At 42.6% G+C, this 24326-nt stretch overlaps 1 protein-coding gene across 1 annotated transcript in view; it reads right to left on the bottom strand.

The window, feature by feature from the left end:
• Positions 1-24326, bottom strand: part of LOC122812358 (pre-B-cell leukemia transcription factor 1-like) — a 1042107-nt gene that overhangs the window by 258841 nt on the left and 758940 nt on the right. Inside the window, exon 5 of the mRNA XM_044084783.1 lies at positions 1042-1177. Within this exon, the coding sequence (XP_043940718.1) occupies positions 1042-1177 (136 nt within the window). The remainder of the gene's footprint in view (positions 1-1041; positions 1178-24326) is intronic.

Below are 24326 nucleotides of genomic sequence, written 5' to 3'. Positions count from 1 at the left end.
GCAACGTTTAACTGGAGAAGGAAAACCAGCGGAGGTTAAGGACATATTGCATACATCAGAAAGTGGTTGTCCATTGCAATCTCAGGCTATTCTTAAGAAGGATGAATTGAGAGTTGAGGATCTTATTCCTGATGTGGGATTCATTTTGTCTACAGCCTCTAGGACTTCCTTCTTTATTTGTCTGAAACAGAATGAGAGGCACCAAGCTGCTAACTTTTGCTTTAATCATACACACAAAACTCTCTGTAGTCCAGAATTTTGTAGAATGTCCAGAGTTTTGCCTCATATTTTTGGTCTGTTCCTCATAAATTCTGTGTTTTCTAGCAATGCATTGAGAATTGAAAGTCACTAAATAATGACAGGATTTGAGTTTTAGACTTCATATCCTTCAGAAAATGAATGCTACTGCAAACATGCTATTCTAGTACCTTCTTAAGTTTGTAAGACCAATATTTAAAATCTGTCCCCGATTTTGGACTTCTGACCCCATTATTTTTGGCTTTGTCCAGGATTAATTGCACTAACAGGTTGTGAGGGTATGAAACTAGTCTTCTTCGCTGCTTTCTCACACGGTCTGCTTACCTTCGGTTATCGGTTACATTACTATTCACGTTATTTTCCCTACCTGTTGCAGTTACTGTTTCCCATCTCACTGCACCCTAGTCAATTCAGATTTCCTCTCAGAAACATTCTTATGCACTTTTCTGTACTGCTCTGATGCCTCACAACAACAACCAGGCTGTTGCAGTACTGACAGCCATAAGTCAAAGAAGAGTGTAATTAATAGGTTCACTGCAGAACACAAGCATTCAACCTTACTTTCTGGGAATAAATCCCATCAGACACCCAAGCAAAGATAACACCGTAACACCCATACAATCACCACCGTCCTCCATGTGGAGATACCAAGCCTGTAATATTACTCGCAGGCCACCCAAATGAAAATGTTTTGTAAGAGCTCGAATAGGAAAATCAGGATGATGAGAGGAAATATAAGAACTACAGAAATACTGTTGCCATTTCTCAGTTATTTTATCTTACCTGTGATACTGTAATGCCACCCTTCTTTGCCAGCTCCTCTTTGGCTTCTTCACTTGGATAAGGGTTACTCAGGTGAGAATAAAAATACTCGTTTAAGACTTCAGTGGCCTGCTTACCAAAGTTACGTCGTTTGCGTCTTTGGAAAAAAGTAAGACAGAAATTAACAAAAAAAAAAACCATCAATTCTGTGTTAAATCTAAGATGAACAGTAAAAGCCAATATTCAAAAACATGTTGCAGTTTGGCTTAAGATGGCATACAATGAACAAACTAGAGAGACAGTAAGTGCAATATTTACTTCATCTGTTTGCTTCATAGCTAAGTACTGGGCTAGCTGTCTTTGTGGATCATTTTAAACCTAGGCAATTTTCTTCACTGAGAATCAAATTCTGTACCTTTTGTTTGTGAGTAAACATATTAACCATTATGCCATCCCCCAACTCCAAAGAAAGGGATCATCTGGGATTTGAACTCAGAACCTCTCGCACCCTAACGGAGAATCATACCCCTAGACCAACAAGCTTTGGACCCACAGAGTACAGTGGTTCTTTTATATTGGAAACAGACACATACAGAGCATACAACAAAACAATCCAATGCAATGCCGCAAAGATACAATGTAAATGATTCTAAAGCTAAAGCAACCATTCAAACAGCAGCCAATCTTCTGACGCACAGTCCCTTACAAATATTACAATGGTGAAATAAGTGCAAATAAAGCAAAAAAATGTAACAGCATATCCATCAAGATAAAAAAAAAAACAAAATGGAACAAAATTCAGACATCAAGAAACATTTCAGAATAAATTCAGCCTAAAATCCTCAGAAGTTAGGAGGTTATGGACTTCACGGAATGTCTGCTACATATGCTGCTGTTGTTACATGAATTGATATGTGCGTCCAAAGACAGCAGTGTCGACTGCCTATGGATGAAAATTTGGCTTACCTTTGATGTTACTTTGGCCTTGGACTTTGAGCACAGTGTGCTTTTTAGTGATTTAAAAACCTGACTTTGTCTGGAAACTGCAGTACTTGGAGTTTGAGATGTAAGGTTCCAGGGCAGTAGGGCACTGCTTTTCTAGAGGTTTAAGAAGTTTGGCATTTTCTTACTGAGTCTGGCTTTTCAGCTTGTATATTTTCATGATTGCCTATAAGGAGTTGTTGCCAATGGTTCTTTGCTTTTTTGTTTCAAGCTCTTTGGATTTTGAACTTCGTGGATGCTAAACTTTTTGTAGCTGAATTTCCACGGTGGATTGGTTATGAGACATTTTAATGACCCCTACCTCTTGGCAATGCCTTTTTTTAAGTTTGCCAGTTTATCATGGAGGCTTACGGATCTGGAGCGCTATGGCACTGCAGTAATGTAAGGACCCCTGAACATATGCATCTGACCTGTCACTGTAAGTTTGGACTTTGTGGTAAAGGATTTTTTTTATTTGATTTGCATTTATATACAGCGAGTTAGAATTTTACATGGGGCATTCTTTATCACTGTACTTCTTTTATTATACTAGTACTGGTTTTACTCAATGTGCTTACAGTGATCATTTGATTTGCAGCATTGCAATGTCATAGCTGTTTTTATTTTTTACTAACATTACATACATTATGTACATTGCTTCCTTTTGATAACATATAAGTGTTTAAAAAGTAAGAACTATTAAAAAAAAAATGAAACTGAAATTATTCTACCACAAATGTCCATGGCAAGTGTTGCACTTTCTTTACAGTGCAGCAATTTGAGATTTTGTTTGAATGAATTCACAGTAGTCTGCATTTCTGCAGAAAGAATATTAAAAGCAGTTAGGATGAGACCAGTGAAATAACCTCCCAGGGATCACAACTAGACACTCTAATCACCAATATAAACACAATAGCACCCCATTTCAGTTATGTTTTCAAACACTTTTAAATCATGTTCCTGTGTAATGCGCACTAAAGTGATACAGATGATGCAAATCTACATCTTCAGTCTTCTCTGTAATGACACACACTATTCTACAGGGGTTACAAAATGTGCAGCAGAGACTTTCAGCATAAAAATGCCAAAAACAGTGCCATACACAGCAAGATAAAAAACAGTTTTTAAATGTCAGTTTCCTTTACTACACAGAAAAATCCAGAAGTGTGTGTAAATACATAGTTACACACTTACACACGTTCACTGTGTCAATGCAAATTTTGACTCACAAGGTCAGTGTTAAGGCTATAATTCTGCAGAGTACTAATTTCTACAGTCTTATCTGATCTTCCTGAAAACAAACGTATAAAAAAAAAAAAAAAAAAAAAGCCAGGCAAGTTAGTTAGGCCAGTTAGTATTGGTAGTTTATTCATTTATTTTTCAGGGAAATAGTTTTTGAGATATGCAAAATGTTGTATCAAACAAACTCCCAAAGACTTAACACGGGGGAAATATTTGTACTCTGTACAGTGAAAAATATACAAACCCAAACACCTAAGGAAACGTATAGAGACCATCCAAACGTGTTTACAGAGATGTTTTTTGAGGAGGAGTTCAAAATTTTGCCATTTTACCAAGCAAAAAATAATATTTCTTTTTCTTTTTATAAAAAAAGCAGAAAATTAAACAGAAAGGCACATGATGGCAGTCAAAATTCAGTTCACTTTTTATTTCAGAAATAAAATACAAGCTTAGAAGTTGGCACATATCTGTGCATGCTCAAGTTGCGAGGATCCCTCAATGTGCTTCTAAAAGCACCAACTCCATCTTATCTCTTGAACTGCATCCGATTTTAATCTCACATGGTAAAACTTTACCATAGTGGCTACAATCATACTCCGCTTTGAAACTGTTAATATCCTCTTGAAAACAATTACAAGTCACACAGCAGCTTCTCATCTGCTGACTTTACTACAGTCATCTGCCACTCATATCGGACACCATGCTGTTGTCAAATGAATAATGCTACAGGTCTGCAAATGTGCCCTCCAAGACGTTTACTTAAGATTCCTCAAGGGTCATTCATCTTTCATTTAAACACATATTCCTGAAATCTATGACACAAGAAAAAAACTGTCCTTCTGTGACTTTTCTAATGATGCTTCAGTTACTCAAAAACAGGATGCAGATCTGAAAAATCAAATTTTATGAATATATGGTGACACAGCTGTGCAGTTTGTTTGTTTTTTTCTTTTCTTTTTTACTTTCAACTTCTCTGTCCAAGCCTCAATCCTGACATCCAGATACCATATGTACTTTATCCCAGTGTCCTTGTGGGTTCCGTGCTTCAGCCCTCTCCACATGCAAAGCCTTCCAAAGGCAAACTGCTTAGGGTGAATTATTTATTCTAATAAATGGGTCCCTAGATTTCTACTTAGGGAGTTTTCCTCAGCAGGTCTCCCGGTTCAGTGGAACAAACCCAGACAACAGAAACAAAACTTTTTTTTTTTTAGATTACGACTTTCAAAACCACTTGATCTAAGTACTCAACAATACTTTCACTAAACTACCCAGAATCTGACTTGGCTCCTTGACTTTTTGCTCCTACAAGATAGCAATTACTAAAATGCATAAAAATAACTTTTGAGGTTCTGAATAAAAAAATGTGGTAGCAAATTCATCACTTTCACATGTGGATGTGGTTAAGACATTAGGAAGTAAAGAAAGTACAGTTGTGTACTGTACACTTACCATAAATGTAGACGTTCAAGTGTATTCACTGTTGCAGTCATCACATGTGGGTTATCTGCTTGCAGTAGCCCTCAGTCACCCTGATTATCAAAGTCTTGGGTCCTGTGTCGGATGCTGTCTCATCTTCCATGACGTCAGGTCATCAGGGGTATAAAGCATGCAGCCGACACCATTACATCAGTTTTTCTTGCCCCAAATGTCAGGTGCCCCATAATGGGAAGCAATTATATACAAGGTTACACCTCCATCCAAAAAAACAAATACACCAAAAAGCGGTAAGCACAGAAAACAAGAATAGAGGTATAGTCAGTAGAAGTCAGGGGGCTGGAGGGAGAGTAACCAGGACTGCAACAGTGAATACACTCAAACATCTACATTTATGGTAAGTGTACACAACTGTACTATGTTCTTTGTGTTTCACTGTTGCAGTCATCACATTTGGGTAGATTCCCAAATCTAAGGATGGGAGGAGGTAATTAGATAGCATTAGGACCAGCTATAAGGCCATGCAAGACTGCAGTGGCAAAGCCAGCTCTGGATGTGGAAAAAATTGGCAAGTGGTAATGCTTGGTGAAGGTATGTAACAGAATTCCAGGTAGCAGCTTCTAGGATGTCCCCTGGTAGGGACATCTCTGAGAAAGACTGTAGAGGTAGATGCAGCCCTGGATGAATGTGGTCTTATCCCCTGTGGGGTAGGTTTTCCATGTGGCTTATAGCAGAAATGAAAGCAGTGGTTTATCCACTTAGAAATGGTTTACTTTGAAATGGCCTTTCCCTCTGCCCCTGCAGCAAATGCAACCAGCAGCTGTTCAGACTTCCTGAGAGGTTTAGTCCTGTCCAAGTAAAATCTAAGTTGTCTGTGCACATCCAAGGAGTGCAGTATTCGTTCCCCTTTGTTCTGTGGATTAGAAAAGAAGGTTGGCAAATGAATGGACAGATTAAGGGCCACACTGGCTACCACCTTGGACATGAAGGGTGGATTGGTCCTGAGAGACACCTTGTCCACATGAAAGATGATGAAAGGCTCCACTGCCATGACAGCCTGTAATTCAGACACCCTTCTTGCTGAAGTGATGGCTAGAAGGAAGGCTGTTTTCCAAGAAAGGAATTTCAGCTCTGCATTTGCAGCTGGCTCAAAGGGAGGTAAAGTGAGCTTTTCCAGTACAAAGTTAAGGTTCCAGGCTGGAGTAGGGGCTCTCCTGGGTGGCCTTAAGTTTTTGGCCCCTCTGAGGAACTGCTTCAGCAGTGGATGAGAGAAGAGGGGTGGTTCTGTATTGTAATGAGCTGAAATGGCCGAGGCATGAATTTTGATGGAGGAAAAGGAAAGGCCCTTGTGAAGCATCTCAGTTAAGTATTGAAGAATCTGAGGTATATTGGGTGCTGCTGTACCTATCTCTTGAGTTTGGCTCCAGCAACAGAATCTTTTCCATTTTTCGGCATAGGACTTTCTAGTACTAGGCCTCCTTGCCTCCAGAATGACATCCACCGCTTGCTTACTGAGGGATGGTAATGGAGAGATCTGGTAATTAGCCAGGCTGCCAGGTTCAGGGTTTGAAGATGTGGGTGCAAAATCTGGCCCTCCTGTTGGCACAGCAGGACAGGAGTCTGAGGCAGGTGGCATGGTGCCAGCAGTGACACACTGCACAAGACTGGGTACCAGAGTTGGTGTGGCTAGTCTGGTGCAATCAGTATTGCCCTTGGTTTGTCCCTTTTGATATTTAGTAGTACCTTGGAGAGGACAGGCAGAGGGGGAAAGGCATAAACTGATAGGTTTTTCCAGGTGAAGGACACGGCATCCACTTTCCAAGCTTGTTTGTGGGGAGTCCTTATGCAGAATTTGTCCACTTGGTAATTCTAGGGGGAAGCAAACACGTCTATCTCTGGGCTCCCCCATTTGTTTCTCAACATGTTGAATATCGTTGGTTCCAGTTTCCAATCGTGTGGTTCCATGAAATTTCTGCTTAGGTAGTCTGCCAGTGTATTTAGCTTTCCTGGCAGGAATTGAGCCTGTAGGTGCACTTGGTAGCTCAAGGCTGTGTTCCACAGAGCCATGGCTAGTCTGCAGAGAGGATATGAGTTAGTTCCTCCCTGCTTGTTTATGTACCACATAACAGTGGTGCTGTCCGTCTTTACCAATAATTGTCCTGGAAGAATGTGGTCCTTGAAGGCTGTCAGAGCATTCTGTACAACTAACATTTCTTTTTCATTGATATGCAGGTGCATTTGACTTGGGTTCCATTTGCCCTGAATGCACTTCCCTGCCAAGTGAGCCCCCCCATGCATAATCTGATGCGTCTGTTGTTAGGGTTTGGGTGGCGGGGGTAGAGTGAATGGCAGTCCCTTGTTTTAGTGGCAGGCCTCGGCCCACCAAAGGAACTCTATCTGTAGACAAGGTATGATGGGAATCATTGATTCCAGATCCTGAGAATGTTGACACCATAGGCTTTTTAGATACCACTGTAGTTTCCTCATATGCAGTCTTGCATATGGAATTAGTAGAATGCAGGAGGCCATGCACCCCAGGGCTTGCAGTATTTTCCTTGCAGATAGCTGGGTCTTTGTGGCCCTAAGTTTGAAGTAGGCTGTCAAATGAACTTGTTTCTCTGGCGTAAGGTAGGCCATCTGGGAAGTTGTATTCAAGCTTGTTCCCAGGAATACAATTTGTTAACAGGGTACCAGATGTGATTTCTTTTCGTTTATAGTGTACCCCGGAGAAGTTAATTTCCTTACAAATGCCAGATGATTTAACAGTATGTCCTGGCTTTCTGCCTGAATTAGACAATCATACAGGTATGGGTATATTTGAATGTTTCTTTGCCTCCAAAATGTAATGACTGGAGCTAGGCACTTTGTGAATACCCTGGGTGCAGTAGACAAGCCAAAGGGCAGTGCAGAGAACTGACAGTGCCTGTAGCCTGCTTTGAAGCATAGGTATCTTCTGCAAGATTCCCTTATTGGGATGTGCAGGTAGGCTTCCTTTAAATCCAGTGTTGCCAACCAGGCATCTTTGCCTATCATAGGAAACAGCTGATGAAGAGTTAGCATCTTGAATTTTGGGATCACCAAAAATGTGTTTAGGATAGACAGGTCCAGGATAGGACGCCAAGAATTGTCTTTTTTGGGTACCAGAAAAAGTCTTGAGTAGAATCCTTGCCCCCATTCTTCTTCTGGGACAAGTTGAATAACCCTGATGCTTAAAAGAAGGAGAACTTGCTTTTGAGCCTCTGCCCACTGATTTGGGGGTAGATCTGGCCAACCGTTTGGGGTTGGTAAAGAATGGAAGTGGAATCTGGTATCCTTGGGAAACTATATTTAAAACCCATTTGTCCTGGGTAATGAATTCCCAATTTTTTGCCTGGAGGGCAATCTTTCTGCCTAAAGGAACAGTCAGTTGTGCAGGGCTTGGAAGGTTTAAAGTTAAGTCAATGAGACAGTTTGCCATGGGGGGAGTCTTACTACTCCCTGTTTTGGAAGTGGGACCCCCCCCCCACTGCTTATTCCTGTGAGTACCTTGGGGCTGAAGCCTGGGTGTTCTGCTGGTTCTGTGTTTGGACTGAAAAGGCCTGGAAGAGTCAAGAAAGAACCAATTCTTAAAGGGCCAATGCCTACTAAATCTCGGAGGCTGTACTTGCAGGAAATCATTAGCAGTTTGCATAGATTTAGCTTTTTCCTCCATCTTTTTAAGTACTTCATCTGCTCTGTTGTGAAACAGGCATTCTTGGTTTAAGGAAGCATCCAGCAATTTAGCTTTAACATGATCTGGCAAAGATTGCTCCTTAAGCCAAGCATGCCTTCTAAGTACAGACCCAGTGACAGCAGCCCTGCAAGATGCCTCTAATGAATCAAAACCACATTGCAAAGTATGTTTTCCAACTGGTTCAGCAGAATGCATTAAATCCTGCAAATCTTTATTTTCATAACAGTCAAGAATCAACATCATTTTCTGTTTAAGCAGTCCAATAATATGCTTCTGATACTTTAACATATGAAACTGGCAGTTTAAGGCCCTAATGGCCAAAGATGCAGAAGTGTATACCTTCGTAACCCATCTATCCAGCGCCCTGGAATCTCTTATCAGAGGGGGTAGGATTTTTGGCAGTAGTAGCCTTAATGCCCTTGGGTCTCCAGATCCGCAGTAGGATTTTTAAAGAGGAACTTGTGAGAGTCAGGAACCCTGTAATACCTATCAGGTTTTCCAGGAGTAGGAGGTAGAGAGTCAGGGCCAGGCTAGATTCCGAGAAGGCATCATCCACAATGTCCAGTACAGGAGCGAAAGCCAAAGGCCTGCGATGGGGAAGGAGTAAGAAATCCCTAAGCCTCACAGCACAGCACAGACCACTGCTAACACGAATCCATGGAGAGCCAGTACGTTGCAGAAACAATTCTTTAATGAAGACTAAGTGCTTTCACCAAACAAACTGTGGCATCATCAGAGTCATCAGAGCAGTGGTCTGTGCTGTGCTGTGTGGTTATCGCTTGTTTGCCCTGGATTGGGTTTTACTTGTTTTGTTTAAATCCCTAAGCCTCTTTTTGGAGTCAGAGTAATCCTGGCTCTCCCAGCGAAAATGCTCCCTAAGAGTATGGAAGGTTTCACCAAAAGAGAAATCCTCTGGAGGGGAAGCAGAGGGAATGGAGTCCTCTGCATCAGAATCATCATAGGTAGATAAGAGTAAATCCTGGTCATCAGTGGAAACAGAAATTTCAGAAGAATCAGAAGGAAAATCAGTCCTAGGTCTCTTAGCAGGGGAAGGGTGGCTTCCCCTGATTAGAGTAACAAGGTCTTCAGCCATTCTTATCATTTGTTTTTTAGGCATAGGGGCCTGACCATGTGGTCTAAGCGTAGGTCTTTTAGGTATAGATCGAGATTTAGGCCTTGAAGAAGAAGATGGCATCATTTAATATGCAAGTCAGTAGGTCTGAATACACCCTCAGAAGCTGGTGCCTGCACAGCGGCTCCGGACCCATCCAAGGTAGAGACATCCGCAGGTTCCGCAGTCTAAGAAGCATCTCGCGGCATACCAGACTCCGAATGGGTCTCAGTAGAGGCCTACTAATCTGAAGTAGCGGGTATCAGGGGCTGCGAAAGCGCCTCACTGAGTACCAGCAAACTGGCAACTAGCTTAGGAGAAGCGTCGTCGGCAGCTTTGGACCTATGCAGTCTGTCTCTGTCTTTATCTTTGTGTTTTTTTGGAATGTCGGTAGTCGGGTGGCTTATCAAAGCCATTTCTGGATAATTGAACTGAGTACCAAAATATTTAGAAGCGTAAATAAACAGAAGATGATGGATACTTTGAGGTTTGAATAAGTCACAAAACTGACAGCGAGGTACGTCGTGGTCTGGGTCTAAGCAAGGAATGCAGTACGAATTAAAATCTTTATGAGGTACTTGCTTTCCACAAGAAATACAATTGTTAACTTTTACTGACATTGGTTTAGAACAAGAAAAAGGTTCCCCAATGGGGTACTTAGCTTAGTTGAAGACTTCAGTTCTGAAACTTTAAAAAGTACAGTTGTATACACTTACCATAAATGTAGATGTTCGAGCGTATTCACTGTTGCAATCATTAAATTTGGGGTAATCTGCTGGCAGGTTGCCCTCAGTAGGCCTGAATTCCAAAGTCTTGGGTCCTGCGTCGGTTGCTGTCCTTTCTTCCATGAAGTCAGGTCGTCGGGGTATAAAACATGCAGCCGACGCCATTTTCTTTCGTTTTTCTTGCCCCCGATGTCAGGTGCCCCCAAAAAGGTAGCAATGTATATATATATATATATATATATATATATATATATATATATATAAAATCTATATACATGCATCAATATAAACTTTACCTTCATCTACAAGCAAATACACCACATAGGTTGTAGAAGATAGAGAAGGAAAGATAAACTGTAGAATGACAGGGGGATGGAGGGAGGGTAACCTGGACTGCAACAGTGAATACACTTGAACATCTACATTTATGTTAAGTGTACACAACTGTACTATGTTCTTCGTGTTTCACTGTTGCAGTCACTACATTTGGGTAGAATCCCAAAGCTATGGTTGGGAGGCTGGAGCTAAACAGCATTAGGTGCGTGCGGCTGAAAGGCCCTGCAGCACTGCAGTGGCAAAGCCTGCCCTGGACTTACAGTAGAAAGGCAAATGGTAATGCTTTGTAAAGGTGTGAACAGAACTCCAAGTAGCAGCCTCTAGAATGTCTTTGGTTGGTACTCCTCTGAGAAAGGCTGCTGAAGTAGTTGCAGCTCTGGTGGAATGAGACCCACTGCCCTTGGGCACAGGTTTACATGGTGTAAGTAGCAGAAACAGATGCAGTGGCTTGTCCACTTTGAAATTGTCTGCTTTGAGATAGCCTTTCCTTCTGATCGTGCAGCATATGACACTAGTAATTGCTCAGTTTTTCTTACAGCTTTTGTCCTGCTCAAGAATAATCTTAGCTGTCTGTGTACATCTAAGGAATGCAGAATTCTCTCCCCTTTGTTCTGCGGATTTGGATAAAAAGTTGGCAGATGAATTGTTTGGTTAAGAGCCACACTGGAAACCACCTTAAGCATAAAAGTAGGATTTGTCCTCAGAGACACCCTGTCTGGGTAAAATATGATAAAAGGCTCTACAGCCATGAGGGCCTGTAACTCTGAAATTCTTCTTGCTGAAGTAATTGCTAGTAGCAGAGCTGTCTTCCATGATAAGAACTTTAAATCAGAGGTAGCGTCTGGTTCAAATGGAGGCAGGGCGAGCTTTTCCAACACATAATTGAGGTCCCATGCAGGTAATGGTGATCTTCTAGGAGGCCTTAGGTTTTTGGCTCCTCTAAGATACTGCTTTAGTAAAGGATGAGAAAAGATTGGTGGCTCTGTATTGTAATGAGCCGAAATGGCAGAGGCATGGATTTTGATTGATGAGAAAGATAGGCCTTTGTCAAGCATCTCAGTTAAGTATTGTAATATCTGAGGAATATGTGGTTCTGCTGTATCAGTTCCTTGAGCTTGATTCCAAGCACAGAATCTCTTCCATTTGTCAGCATAAGATTTTCTAGTACTAGGCCTTCTGGCTTCCAAAATGACATCCATCACAGCTTTACTGAGAGGTGTCATTTGTATGATTACATGATTAGCCATGCTGCCAGGTTCAGAGTCTGTAGTTGATTGTGCAGGATCTGATTGTTTTGCTGGGACAGTAGTTATGGTCTTTGAGGCAAGGTCCAAGCTGGGTACTGAGACTAGTTCCTTAGGATTGGGTACCAGTATTGGCAGGGCCAGTCTGGGGCAATTAATATCATCTTTGGCTTCTCGTCTGACTTTTAGGAGGACCTTGGGTAGAAGAGGCAGAGGAGGAAAGGCGTAAACTGACAGGTTTTTCCAACTGAAGGATAGAGCGTCCACTTTCCATGCTTGTCTGTGATAAGTCCTTGTGCAGAATCTTTTCAATTGACAATTTTGAGGAGAGGCAAATAGATCTATGTCTGGGCTCTCTCATTTCTCTGTTATCATGCTGAATACTTGTGGATTTAGTTTCCACACGTGAGGATCCATAAGGTTTCCGCTTAAATCGTCTGCCAGAGTGTTCTGTTTTCCTGGCAGGAATTGAGTTTGAAGATTTATTTGGTAGGTCAAAGCTGTGTTCTACAGTGCCATGGCTAACCTGCAAAGGGGGTACGAGTGTGTGCCACCTTGCTTGTTTATATACCACGACTGCGGTGTTATCCGTCTTTATCAGTAGTTGTCCTGGATGAAGTAAGTCCTTGAAAGCTGTTAGGGCATTTTGAACAGTTAGCATCTCTTTCTGGTTGATATGTAGATGCATTTGAATTGGTGCCTATATGCCCTGAATGCATCTTCCTGCCATGTGGGCCCCCCAGACATAATCTGATGCGTCTGTTGTTAAGGTTTGGCTGGCAGGGGGTACGGTGAAGGGCCGTCCCATGTTTTGGTGACAGGCCTTTGCCCACCATAGAAACTCCTGTTGCAGGCAGGCGATGAGAGGAATCATTGTTTCCAGGCTGTGTGAATGTTGACTCCATAAACTTTTTAGGTACCATTGAAGTTTCCTCATATGCAGTCTTGCATATGGAATTAGTAGGATGCAGGATGCCATGAAGCCCAGAGCCTGCAGAATTTGTCTTGCAGAAGACTGGTTTTTTTGTTGCCATCAATTTGAAGTAAGTAGTCAGTTACCTTTGTTTGTCTGGCGTGAGGTAAGCCATCTGGGCAGTCGTATGGAAGCTTGCACCCAGGAATGTTATCTTTTGAGAGGGTACCAGTTGTGATTTATTTTCGTTTACTGTGTACCCTAGGCATGCTAGAAGCCTTTTCACAAATGCCAGGTGTCGTAGAAGAATGTCCTTATTCTCTGCTTGAATGAGACAGTCGTCCAAGTATGGATATATTTGAATACTTCTTTGTCTGCAAAATGCAATTACTGGTGCCAGGCATTTTGTAAAGACCCTGGGCGCAGTAGATAAGCCAAAGGGCAGTGCAGACAATTGGTAATGCATTAAGCCAGCCTTGAATCTGAGGTATCTTCTGCACGACTGTTTTATTGGGACATGCAGGTATGCCTCAAGTCTAAAGTCACCAGCCAAGCATTCTTGCCCAGCATTGGCAGAAGCTGTTGCAAAGTGAGTATTTTGAATTTTGGAATGTCCAGGTATGTGTTCAAAATTGATAAATCCAGTATTGGCCGCCAGGCCTTGTCCTTTCTGGGTACCAAGAACAGTCTTGAGTAAAAACCTTGTCCTTTTTCCTATTCTGGTACTGTCTGAATGGCCCCCATATCCATGAGGGACGTAACCTGTTTCTGTGCCTCTGCCCATTGTTTTTTTGGCAGGTCTGGCCAACCATTTGTCATTGGCAGAGTGTGGAAATGGAATCTGTATCCCTGTGATACGATGTTCAGTACCCATTTGTCCTGGGTTATTAACTGCCAATTTTGAGCAAAAAGTGGTAATTTTCCCCCTATGGGTGCTGCCAAAAGATAAGTGCTGGGTGTAGGCAGAGGGAAGTCATTGGGATTGCTTTTTGTAGGTTTGCGCTTTATCTCCTCCAGATTTGGAGGTGGATGCGCCCCATTACTTTGGCCTGTATGAGTCTTGAGCCTGGTACCTGGAACCCTTAGGGCATCTGGATTTGCCCCTTTGAGCTCTGTCTGACACAGGAAAGGACCAATTTTTTTTGTAGGCCACTGTCTACAGAATCTAGGTGGCTGCACTTGTAAGAAATCTTTAACAGTTTGCATAGACTTCCATTTTCTTTAAAACCTCTTCTGCCTTAATATCAAACAAAGAATCATCTAGCAATTTAGCTTTAACATGATTAGGCAAATTTTGTTCCTTTAACCAGGCATGCCTCCTAATCACAGATCCAGTAACTGCTGCCCTACAGGAGGCCTCTAAAGAATCAAAACCACATTGCAAAGTATGCTTTCCAACTTGTTCAGCTGCATGCAATGTTGTGTCTTTTGACTTTTCCCGGTTAGGGGTCGCCACAGCGGAACTCCGGTCCACTAATGATTGCCAGTAGATTTTTACGTGCAGAGTTGCCAGCTCTGACGCACAACCTTCAACAAAGATACGCCCATTCACGCATGTCTCCACACAGAAGACGCTCTAGCTGAGAATCGAACAGGACAAGGTCTTACTGTGAGGCGACAACGCTACCGCAGCACCACCACCGCAGTATTCAGCTGCATGCAATAATTCCTGCAATTTCTTATTTTCTGCACATTCTGAAATCAACATCATTTTCTGTTTCAGCAATCCCATAACATGTTGTTGGTACTTAAGCATATGAAATTGACAGTTTAAGGCCCGGATTGCCAAGGTTGCAGATGTATAAACCTTTTTTCCCCATCTGTCCAGTGCCCTTGAATCTCTGTTGGAGAGGGTAGGGTTTTTGCTGTTGAGGCCTTAACTCCCTTTGGACCCTGTGAAATAGTTTCAGGATCAGCAGCAGGGTTTCTAAATAAAAATGTATGAGAGTCGGAGACCCTGTAATACCTGTCAGGCTTACTGGGAACTGGAGGTAAAGAGTCAGAGGTCAGGCTTGACTCTGAAAAAACATCATCCACAATGTCTAAAACAGGGGAAATGGCTAAAGGCTTGTGCTGGGGGAGAAGGAGGAAATCCCTGAGCCTCTTCTTTGATTCTGAGAAGTCTTGACTCTCCCAGTGAAAATGCTCCCTCAAAGTATGCAAGGTTTCCCCAAATGAATAATCCTCAGGAGGAGATGCAGATGGAATAGACTCCTCAGCATCAGAGTCCTCATAGGGAGGTAAAGATAATTCCTGATCAGAAGAGGAATCAGAAGAAATAGAAACCTGATCTGAAGATTCATAGTCAGTGTCTTGCCTAGGCCTCTTATCTGGAGGGGGACGGGTACCCCTGATCAAGGTAATAAGGTCTTCAGCCATTTTGATAATCTATTTTTTAGGCATAGAGGCCTGTGCACGTGGCTCAGGCATCGTTTTTTTAGTCTTAGAAGGTGTCTTTGCCTTTGGTTTTGCAGCTTTCGTCGGTTTGATATAAAAATGTTGAGGTCTGAATACACCCTCAGAAGCCGGTGCCTGCTCAGCGGCTCCAGCCCCATCCGAGGGAGATACACCCATTGGTCCAATACCTTGAGTATCTTGTGGCATGCCGGGCTCCACATGGGTGTCTGTAGAGGACTGCGACTAAAAGGTAGTGGGTATCAGGGGCTGCGAAAGCACCTCACTGAGTACAGGTGAACCGGCGACTGGCTTAGGAGAAGCTTCGTCGTCGTTTTTGGATCTCGACTGCCTTTCTCTGTCCTTTTCTTTGCGTTTTTTATGTACTCCGGTAGTCGGATTGCTATCCGACGACATCTCTGGGTAGTTAAATCTGTTTAAAAAAATACTTAGAAGTAAAAATATACTGATGCTTAATAGTGCGTTGGTTAACTCTAGCACAAAACCGACAGCCAAGCACGTTGTGATCAGGGTCTAGGCAAGGGATACAGTATAAATGGAAATCCTTATGAGGTACTTGCTTCCCGCAAATAATACATTAACTTTTTCTGACATCGGTAAAAAGCAAGAAAAAAGTTTCCCCAACGGGGTACTTAGCTTAATTGAAGACTTCGGTTCTGAAACTCAAACGCGAATATTTCAGTAGTCGGCCGACTGACACTTGCGAAATGCTTCTGCTTCGGGCACCGCACGGCAAGAAAGACTAAAGAAAATGGCGTTGGCTGCATGTTTTATACCCCTGACGACCTGACGTCATGAAAGAAAGGACAGCAACCGACACAGGACCCAAGACTTTGGAATTCAGGCCGACTGAGGGCAACCTGCCAGCAGATTACCCAAAATGTAATGACTGCAACAGTGAAACACGTAGAACATCGAAAATTTCAAGTCGGCCGACTGGCATTTGCGAACTGCTTCTGCTTCGGGCACCGCACAGCAAGAAAGACTGATGTAATGGCGTTGGCTGCATGCTTTATACCCCTGACGACCTGACGTCATGGAAGATGAGACAGCATCCGACGCAGGACCCAAGACTTTGAAAATCAGGCCGACTGAGGGCTACTGCAAGCAGATAACCCAAATGTGATGACTGCAACAGTGAAACTCGAAGAACATCCAATACATACTGCTAAGATGTAACAGAAAACAAAAACAGTAGGACTGTCTAAGCTTACATTTGGCTTTTTCCCCCACTGGCCAGAAACCCAAACAAATGTCTGTAATTACGCAAATCTATTATCAGTTGTCATTTACTAATTTCTATTATTGCTAGATTAGAAAATCATTTACTAGACTGCTACACACGGTACACAGTTGATGCTGACAAGGAGATGGAATAAGTTAAAAAAAAAAACTATGAGGAAAAAAATAGTTTTTGGTGAAAAAGGACTACTGCAGTTAAAACTGTACAAACTAACTAGGTGGAGTTGATAGTGTCATTGTTTTCTTCTCAGAGCACTGTCTTGTTTAGCTTAAAAGTACCATACAAAACATTATTTGCAATTTGAGAGGCTAAGTGCGTAATTCTTCATCTGATAAATGACTCTGGCACAGTGCTGTAATGCCATCTGACAGATATGGCAGGGACAGAAGTGGGTGTATATTTGGCTATCAAAATGTTAAGACATAGTAAGTTAAAGTGTTTAGCTCCAGCTCCTAGCAAATGCTAAAGTGACTAATGGAACAGTACTTACATTTAATGTGTCTGTAAATTCAGTGTGATATATTACAAACAGAGAAGTTAAAACTGCTTTAACTACATATGGTACATTGAGAAATAGTGCTTTATACTAAATCTGACAAAATCATGCACTATACATGTTTATTCAGAAAAAAAATGAGCACATTTACATTTTAAAAAATATCCAGAATGCAATGCAACTGAAATCCCATCCACTGTAACGCTAAAGGCCCTGGCTACATCTAACAGGCAGAAAATTAAGAAGATCCCATAGCTGTGTCAGTATATACCTCAGTGCTAACAAAAATCCTGCTGATGGCACTGCAAACTACGCTGACAGTTTTTAATCATACACCATTTTATTTTATTTAATCTTATTTACTTATTGCCTGTTAACTAGATAAGCCCAATCTTCCCAACCATTCTTTTTCCGGGTGACTTGGGAGAACTGTCTGTTTAACTGACTTGCTCAGAGTCGCACTACAAGCAAGGGAAGGTGTAAAGAATCAGACCTTATACTCTCTGTACAGGAAGCATATTATTAACAGCTCAGAGCTTTACTCCACTCCCAGACATAACAGTACGAGACATGAAATGTGCTTTTCTCTTAAATGGATATTCAGTCCTCTAAGAGCACACCCTAGACAGGGCAACACTTTTCCATTAAAAGTTAAGAGTAATGCTGTCCAGGTCCTAACACGAGTTTGGCGGCAAACAAAGCATACAAAGCCATCAGACTTATAATATGCATTAACAATCTAATTTGAAGACATAGAGTTCTGTAGAAACAACCAAACAGAAATATCATTAAGTAAACCCCCAAACAATCTGTATATGAAAGAGAAGCTATTAATTGGTCAATCTCTACCACTCCCAGTAATACAATAAAAAACATAGACTGCCTTACTCTGGTCATTACCATATCATCAAGGAGTTTTACATTCTCTCCAACACATACTAGTACAGCTGAAGGCTTGCAGAGAGGACTACATTTTTAATGCTAAAGGCTATCTATCATTTTCTTTTCACCTTCGGTTACGTTCTTGTTACAGACAAAAAGCTGATCCCACCATACTGTCCTGGTAATGGACCTACATGAGACAAGGTTGTCAGGCTGCAGCAATGGTCACACAATGTAGCCAACATACTTAGACTTCTTGGTATTAGAACCACTTCATGACAAAAGTCTGAACTGCCAAACTATCTTGGTACAGGAACACAGGTTTAACAAGGCTGTCTTACATTCAGACAATTTGTGGGTCAATATAGCAGCAGGCCAAACAGAAAACAAGATGCCCTGTAATTAATAATGCAAAGGCATCAACAAGGCTAGAGGTTGGGCACATCATGCAAGTGTACCATGATATATCACTGTGCTTTCTTTCAAGAGCAAAAGTGTTAAAATACTAAACTACACGCCCAAAGTCAGGGTAGTCTCTCCAGAGAATGTAATTTGGACAACTGCTGTAGCAGAACTATTGAAAGCTTTTGGGACCATGTTTAACTTGTAATCCCTGGTGAATGTATGAACTCATAACTAAGTGGCTTCCCCTAAATAGCTAGAGAGTGAACACCACTGAAAAAAAAAGGTAACAAAACCGCTGCTTCTCTACTCTCTATGGAACTCTCTTGCTGTGAGGAATTCTCTCCATGATCTTTAGGAAGCACTGTTTTGGGAAACAGACCTTATCCAGAGGTTAATAGGCCTTTTGTAGGGAGGAATCCAGGACAGCCCCCAGAAAGACAATCCTGGTTGAGGTTTCTGTGCTTGATTTGTGATGATTTATGGCTCAAACCATCCTTGTTGCAGAAGGCCTTTCTATACCCTTGTGGGAGGAGATGCTGTCTGGGTCCCATATAATACAGGGTGACTGGACTAAAGCTCAGCGAGCATGTCCTTATTTGCTAGTTTGAGGTAAAAGGGTTATTTCTTGTTTTACATAAGCCACGGAACTGCGCTTTTTGGGTGTAGTGCACCATTGCACACTGTTGCATAGCAGGAGTTACCATTGGTGGTTATAGTAACAAAAATTTTGCTTGTAAAATCTTCCCTTAGCACTTTGCTTGTGGTCCTCCAGAGGTTTTTCACGGCTCAGTTCTGCTGTTAGGTAGAACATTAAGCCTAGCCTCAGAGGTTCCAACAGACCTCTCACCTACTAGCCATTCCTAGTGCGACCTGTCTTGCCGACCATATACATTTACCCAACAAAAATGGATGTACAATTTCCCACAGTTTCTCCAGCCAGCTTGGTCGACATGGATATCCTGAGACAGTGTAGCAACTGCCTCGTGTTCAGTGACAACCCTCTGCTCCTAGACCACACAAACTCAACATGTGAGAGATGCAACTATATTAAGAACCTTGAATCCAAGCTCTCTCACACACCAGTCAATACATATGACAATGAGTGGGTCATCAACATGCACACCTCACCTCCTACTCCACCCAAACCCACATCCCACATACCTAAATATGTGGAGGTCATCACCAGAAACATACTTAAACACCAGAGACCTCCCAAACACAAACACAAGCACACTACACATAATACTTCCTCTGCAGAACATAATACGCATAAAAGTTCACATACCAGTGTCTCACCTGTCAAGCCCTTACAGCAAAACACAAAACCAAACATATTAGTCATAGGTGATTCCATTGTGAGACACACAGATGCCCCTTTCACCATGCTGGATAAGTAGAAGGTCACAGTTAGCTGTTTGTCAGGTGCCAGGATCCACCATATCACACATGCACAAAAGTCGCTCAACAACAGGTACCGTTATAATTCTGTCATAGTCCATGCTGGTGTGAACGACTTGAGACGTGCCTCTCTAGACTATATGAAAAGAGAGAAAATACAGATGTGTACAACTCACCATAAATATAGATGTTCGAGAGTATTCACTGTTGCAGTCCTCACATATGGGTTATCCGGCTCCCGATTGCCCTCAGTCAGCACAAATACCAGAGTCCTTGGTATACGATGTCGGCTGCCGCCGGATGTAAAACTGGTGTCAGAACGTTAGGTATAAAGGGAGGCAGCGAACGCCATTTCCTCAGTTTTTCTTCCCTTAACAATCAGGAGCCCCCAAATGAAGGCTAACCCAGGAAGGTAGTACCCTGGACACGTCATACCAAAAAAAATAAATAAATAAAAAAGTATATAGTCTGTGCCTTAGCAAAAAAGAGGAAATGGAGGGTGGGAAAAGTACAGTTTTGTACCTACCATAAATGTAGATGTTCGAGTGCTAATACAGCTGCAGTCATAACAGATGGGTTCTCCTGCCGTCAGGCGGGTCCTCGGTCGGCCGAATTCCAAAGTCTAGGTCCGGCGTCGGTTGTCGTCACTTCTTCCCTGACGTCAGTGCGACAGGGGTATAAAAGAACCAGTTGACGCCATTTTCTTCAGTTTTTCTTGCCCCAGATGTCAGGTGCCCCCAGAAGGAAGGCAATACATAAAATTATGTAATAATGCAATGCAATATAATCAAAGACCAGTAGTTGCAAGCAAATACACCATAAAAGAAGACCCCTAGAGGGGAAGGAGGGAGGGAAACCTGGACTGCAGCTGTATTAGCACTCAAACATCTACATTTATGGTAGGTACAAAACTGTACTATGTTCATCGTGCATACAGCTGCAGTCATAACAGATGGGTAGAATCCCAAAGCTAAGAAAGGGGTGGTAGGCACTAGGTGGAGCTAGGAGGAGCCAAAATGCCCTGCAAGACTGCAGTGGCAAAGCCTGCTCTAGATTTGGAGTATAATGGTAGGTTGTAGTGTTTGGAGAAGGTATGCACAGAACTCCAAGTGGCTGCTTCTAAAATATCCTTGGTAGGAACTCCTCTGAGGAAGGCTGCAGAGGTGGCTGTGGCCCTGGTAGAATGAGTTCTAATGCCTGTAGGTACAGTTTTGCCATGAAAGGAATAGCAAAAGCGTATGCAGTGGGCTATCCATTTTGAGATTGTCTGTTTGGATATTGACTTTCCTTGAGCTCCTATCGCATAGGCCACAAAAAGCTGTTCTGATTTTCTGAAAGGTTTTGTTCTGTCCAAATAATAATGCAGTTGTCTGTGGATGTCCAGGGAATGCAGTAATCTCTCTCCTTTGTTTTGAGGATTAAGATAAAAAGTAGGTAAATGTATGGCCTGATTTAAAGCTACCCTGGATACCACTTTAGGCATAAAGAACGGGTTGGTACGTAATGAAACTCTGTCCTGATGGAAGATGATAAAAGGCTGAACAGCCATAAGAGACTGTAGTTCAAAAACTCTACGAGCTGAAGTGATAGCCAGAAGGAAAGCTGTTTTTCAGGACAAATATTGTAAATCTGATGAGGCAGCTGGCTCAAAAGGAGGCAAAGTCAGTTTTTCCAGAATGAAATTAAGATCCCAAGCAGGTATTGGTTGTTTTCTTGGAGGTCTTAAATTCTTAGCCCCTCTGAGGAACTGTCTTAATAGAGGGTGAGAGAATAAAGGTGGATCAGTGTTGTATTCTGCAGAAATGGCTGAGGCATGGATTTTGATGGAGGAGAACGAAAGACCACTGCTTAGCAGTTCAGCCAAATATTGTAGTATTTGAGGTAAATTCAGTTTTCCAGTGCACTGGCCCTTTTTCTCATTCCAAACACAAAAACGTTTCCATTTTGCAGAGTAAGCTTTTCTAGTTGATGGCCTTCTGGCCTCCAAAATGACATCCTGCACCTCCTTGGAGAGCAGGGCCTGCTGCGATGCTAAGGAATCTTACATGCGGCTAGATTGAGTGTTTTCAGCTGACTGTGAAGAGTTTTGAAGCTGTGCCGAGTCAGAAGAAGAGGCATTAGAGGCAGGGTCCATGGTGGGGAATGCGTCAGGCTCCTCAGGAGTGGGTACCAGTGTTGCCTTGGCCAGTCCGGAGCAATGAGGATCATCTTTGGTCTGTCTGCTTTGGTCTTCAATAGGACTTTGGGCAGCAGAGGAAGAGGTGGGAAGGCATAAACTGTCATTGATGTCCAACTGAAAGAGAGAGCGTCCACTCTCCAGGCCTTTGGATGGAAGATCCTTGAGCAGAATTTTGTCAATTGATGATTTTTGTGGGAGGCAAAGATATCTATGTCTGGCCTTCCCCATTCTTGGATTATTTCTGTAAAAACTTTTGGATGCAACTTCCATTCGTGTGGATCTGTCATATTCTTGCTTAGGTTGTCTGCCAGCGTCTTTTCCTTGCCTGGCAAGTACTGTGCTTGTAGTTCCATTTGTAAGTCCATGGCCATGTTCCAAAGTGACATGGCCAGTCTGCATAGGGGATACGAATGTGTTCCTCCCTGCTTGTTTATGTACCACATAACTGTGGTGTTGTCTGTTCTTATCAATAGCTGGCCTGGTTGTAGAAGGTCCTTGAAAGCTATAATAGCATTTATCACTGCTAGCATTTCTTTTTGATTGATGTGAAGGTGCTTTTCCTTTTGGGTCCATTTGCCCTGAATGCACCGGTCTGTCATGTGCGCCCCCCAGGCGTCTGTTGTGATGACTTGATTTGCTTGAGGCTTGCTGAATGGAAGACCTGTGTTTGTTTGGCATGCTTGAGCCCACCACAGAAATTCCTTTTGCAGACATGGAATTAGTGGTATTATTGTTTCCAAACTGTGGCTGTGTTGAGACCATATATTTTTTAGGTACCATTGTAGTTTTCTCATATGCAGCTTTGCACATGGGATTAGTAAGATGGAAGATGCCATGAATCCCAGAGCCTGCAGGATTTTCCTTGCAGTCAGCCTGGTGCAATTTGCCAGTGTTCTGAAATATTGAAATAGTTGCCCCTGCTTCTCTGGCGTGAGGTAGGCCATCTGGGTGTTTGTGTCCAAATTGGCACCCAGGAAAATTATCTTCCGAGAGGGTATTAGTCTTGATTTCTCTTTGTTGACTGTGTATCCTAGAGAGTTTAATAACATTATTACATAAGCCAGATGTTTCAGAAGAATGTGCCTGCTGTCCGCTTGGATCAGGCAGTCGTCCAAATAAGGGTATATTTGTATCCCTTGAAGTCTGCAGTAGGCAATTACTGATGCCAGGCATTTCGTGAATACTCTGGGCAGTAGATAAACCAAAGGGCAATGCAGAGAATTGATAATGGGTTGAACCTGCAAGAAATCTGAGGTATCTTCTGCAATTTTATCTGATTGGGACATGCAGGTATGCCTCCTTGAGGTCCAATGTTACCAGCCAAGACTCCTTGCCCAGCATGGGAAGAAGTTGCTGTAGAGTGAGCATCTTGAATTTTGGTACGAGTAGGAATGTGTTTAGGACGGAAAGATCAAAAATAGGTCTCCAATCTTTTCCCTTCCTTGGCACCAGAAATAGCCTGGAATAAAAACCTTGACCTTGTTCGTGTGTAGGTACCTCTTGAATAGCTTTCATGTTTATAAGACCTGAAATTTGCTTTCGTGCCTCTGCCCTTTGATTGTGTGGCAGGTTTGGCATGCCTTTCATTTTTGGAAGGGTATGAAAATGGAATTTGTAGCCTCTGTTTATAATGTTCAGGATCCATTTGTCCTTTGTGACAATATGCCAATTTTTTGAGAATAGTACCAGCTTTCCTCCTAAGGGGGCTGCCATTTGAGACCTGGTTGGCATGCAAAGGGGAAAGTCATTGGTTTTGCTTTCTGAAAGACTGCGAGTTGTCCTCACCACCTCTTTGTGTAGGAGCTTGCCATTGTCTGCCTCTACGAGCCTTGTGTTTGTCCTCTGCCCCTCGGGCGCCTGTATCTGCCTCTTTGGGGTCTGTCTGTGGCAGGAAAGGACCAGTTTTTGGAAGGCCAATTTCTACTAAAACGTGGGGGTTGAACCTGCAGAAATTCTTTCACAGTTTGCATTGATTTAGCCTTTTCCTCCATTTTCCGTAATACTTCCTCAGCATTTGCCCCAAATAGTACATCCTTTTGAAGAGGGGCGTCTAGTAATTTAGCTTTGACATGATCAGGCAAGGCTTGTTCCTTGAGCCAGGCATGCCTACGTATGACTGAGCCTGTAACAGCAGCTCTACATGAGGCCTCTAGAGCATCAAAACCACACTGTAAAGTATGTTTACCCACTTGTTCTGCACTATGCATCAAATCCTGCAACTCTTTCATGTCTGGTTGTTCAGGTTGTGACATTTTACTTTTCAATTGAGATAACAGAAACTGTTGGTATTTTAGCATATGAAACTGACAGTTTAAGGCCCTCATGGATAAGGTAGCCGAGGTATATACCTTTTTTCCCCACCTTTCTAAGGATCTGGAATCTCTCTCGGAAGGCAATGGGTTTTTGGCAATGGAGGCCTTAACTCCCTTGGGCCCCTGTGAGATGGTTTCTAGGTCAGCAGCATGGCTTTTGTATAGAAATCGGTGTGAGTCAGGAACCCTGTAATCCCTGTCAGGCTTAACTGGAGCTGGAGGAAGAGAGTCCGGGTTAAGGCAGGCCTCCGAGTAAACATCATCTAGGATGTCCAAGA

This window comes from Protopterus annectens, chromosome 9.part0 (genome assembly GCF_019279795.1).
Source record: "Protopterus annectens isolate FY-2018-M chromosome 9.part0, PAN1.0, whole genome shotgun sequence".
Lineage (NCBI taxonomy): Eukaryota > Metazoa > Chordata > Ceratodontiformes > Protopteridae > Protopterus > Protopterus annectens.
Note: the sequence above shows the minus strand (reverse complement) of the source record. Positions and strands in the feature narration are given on the sequence as shown.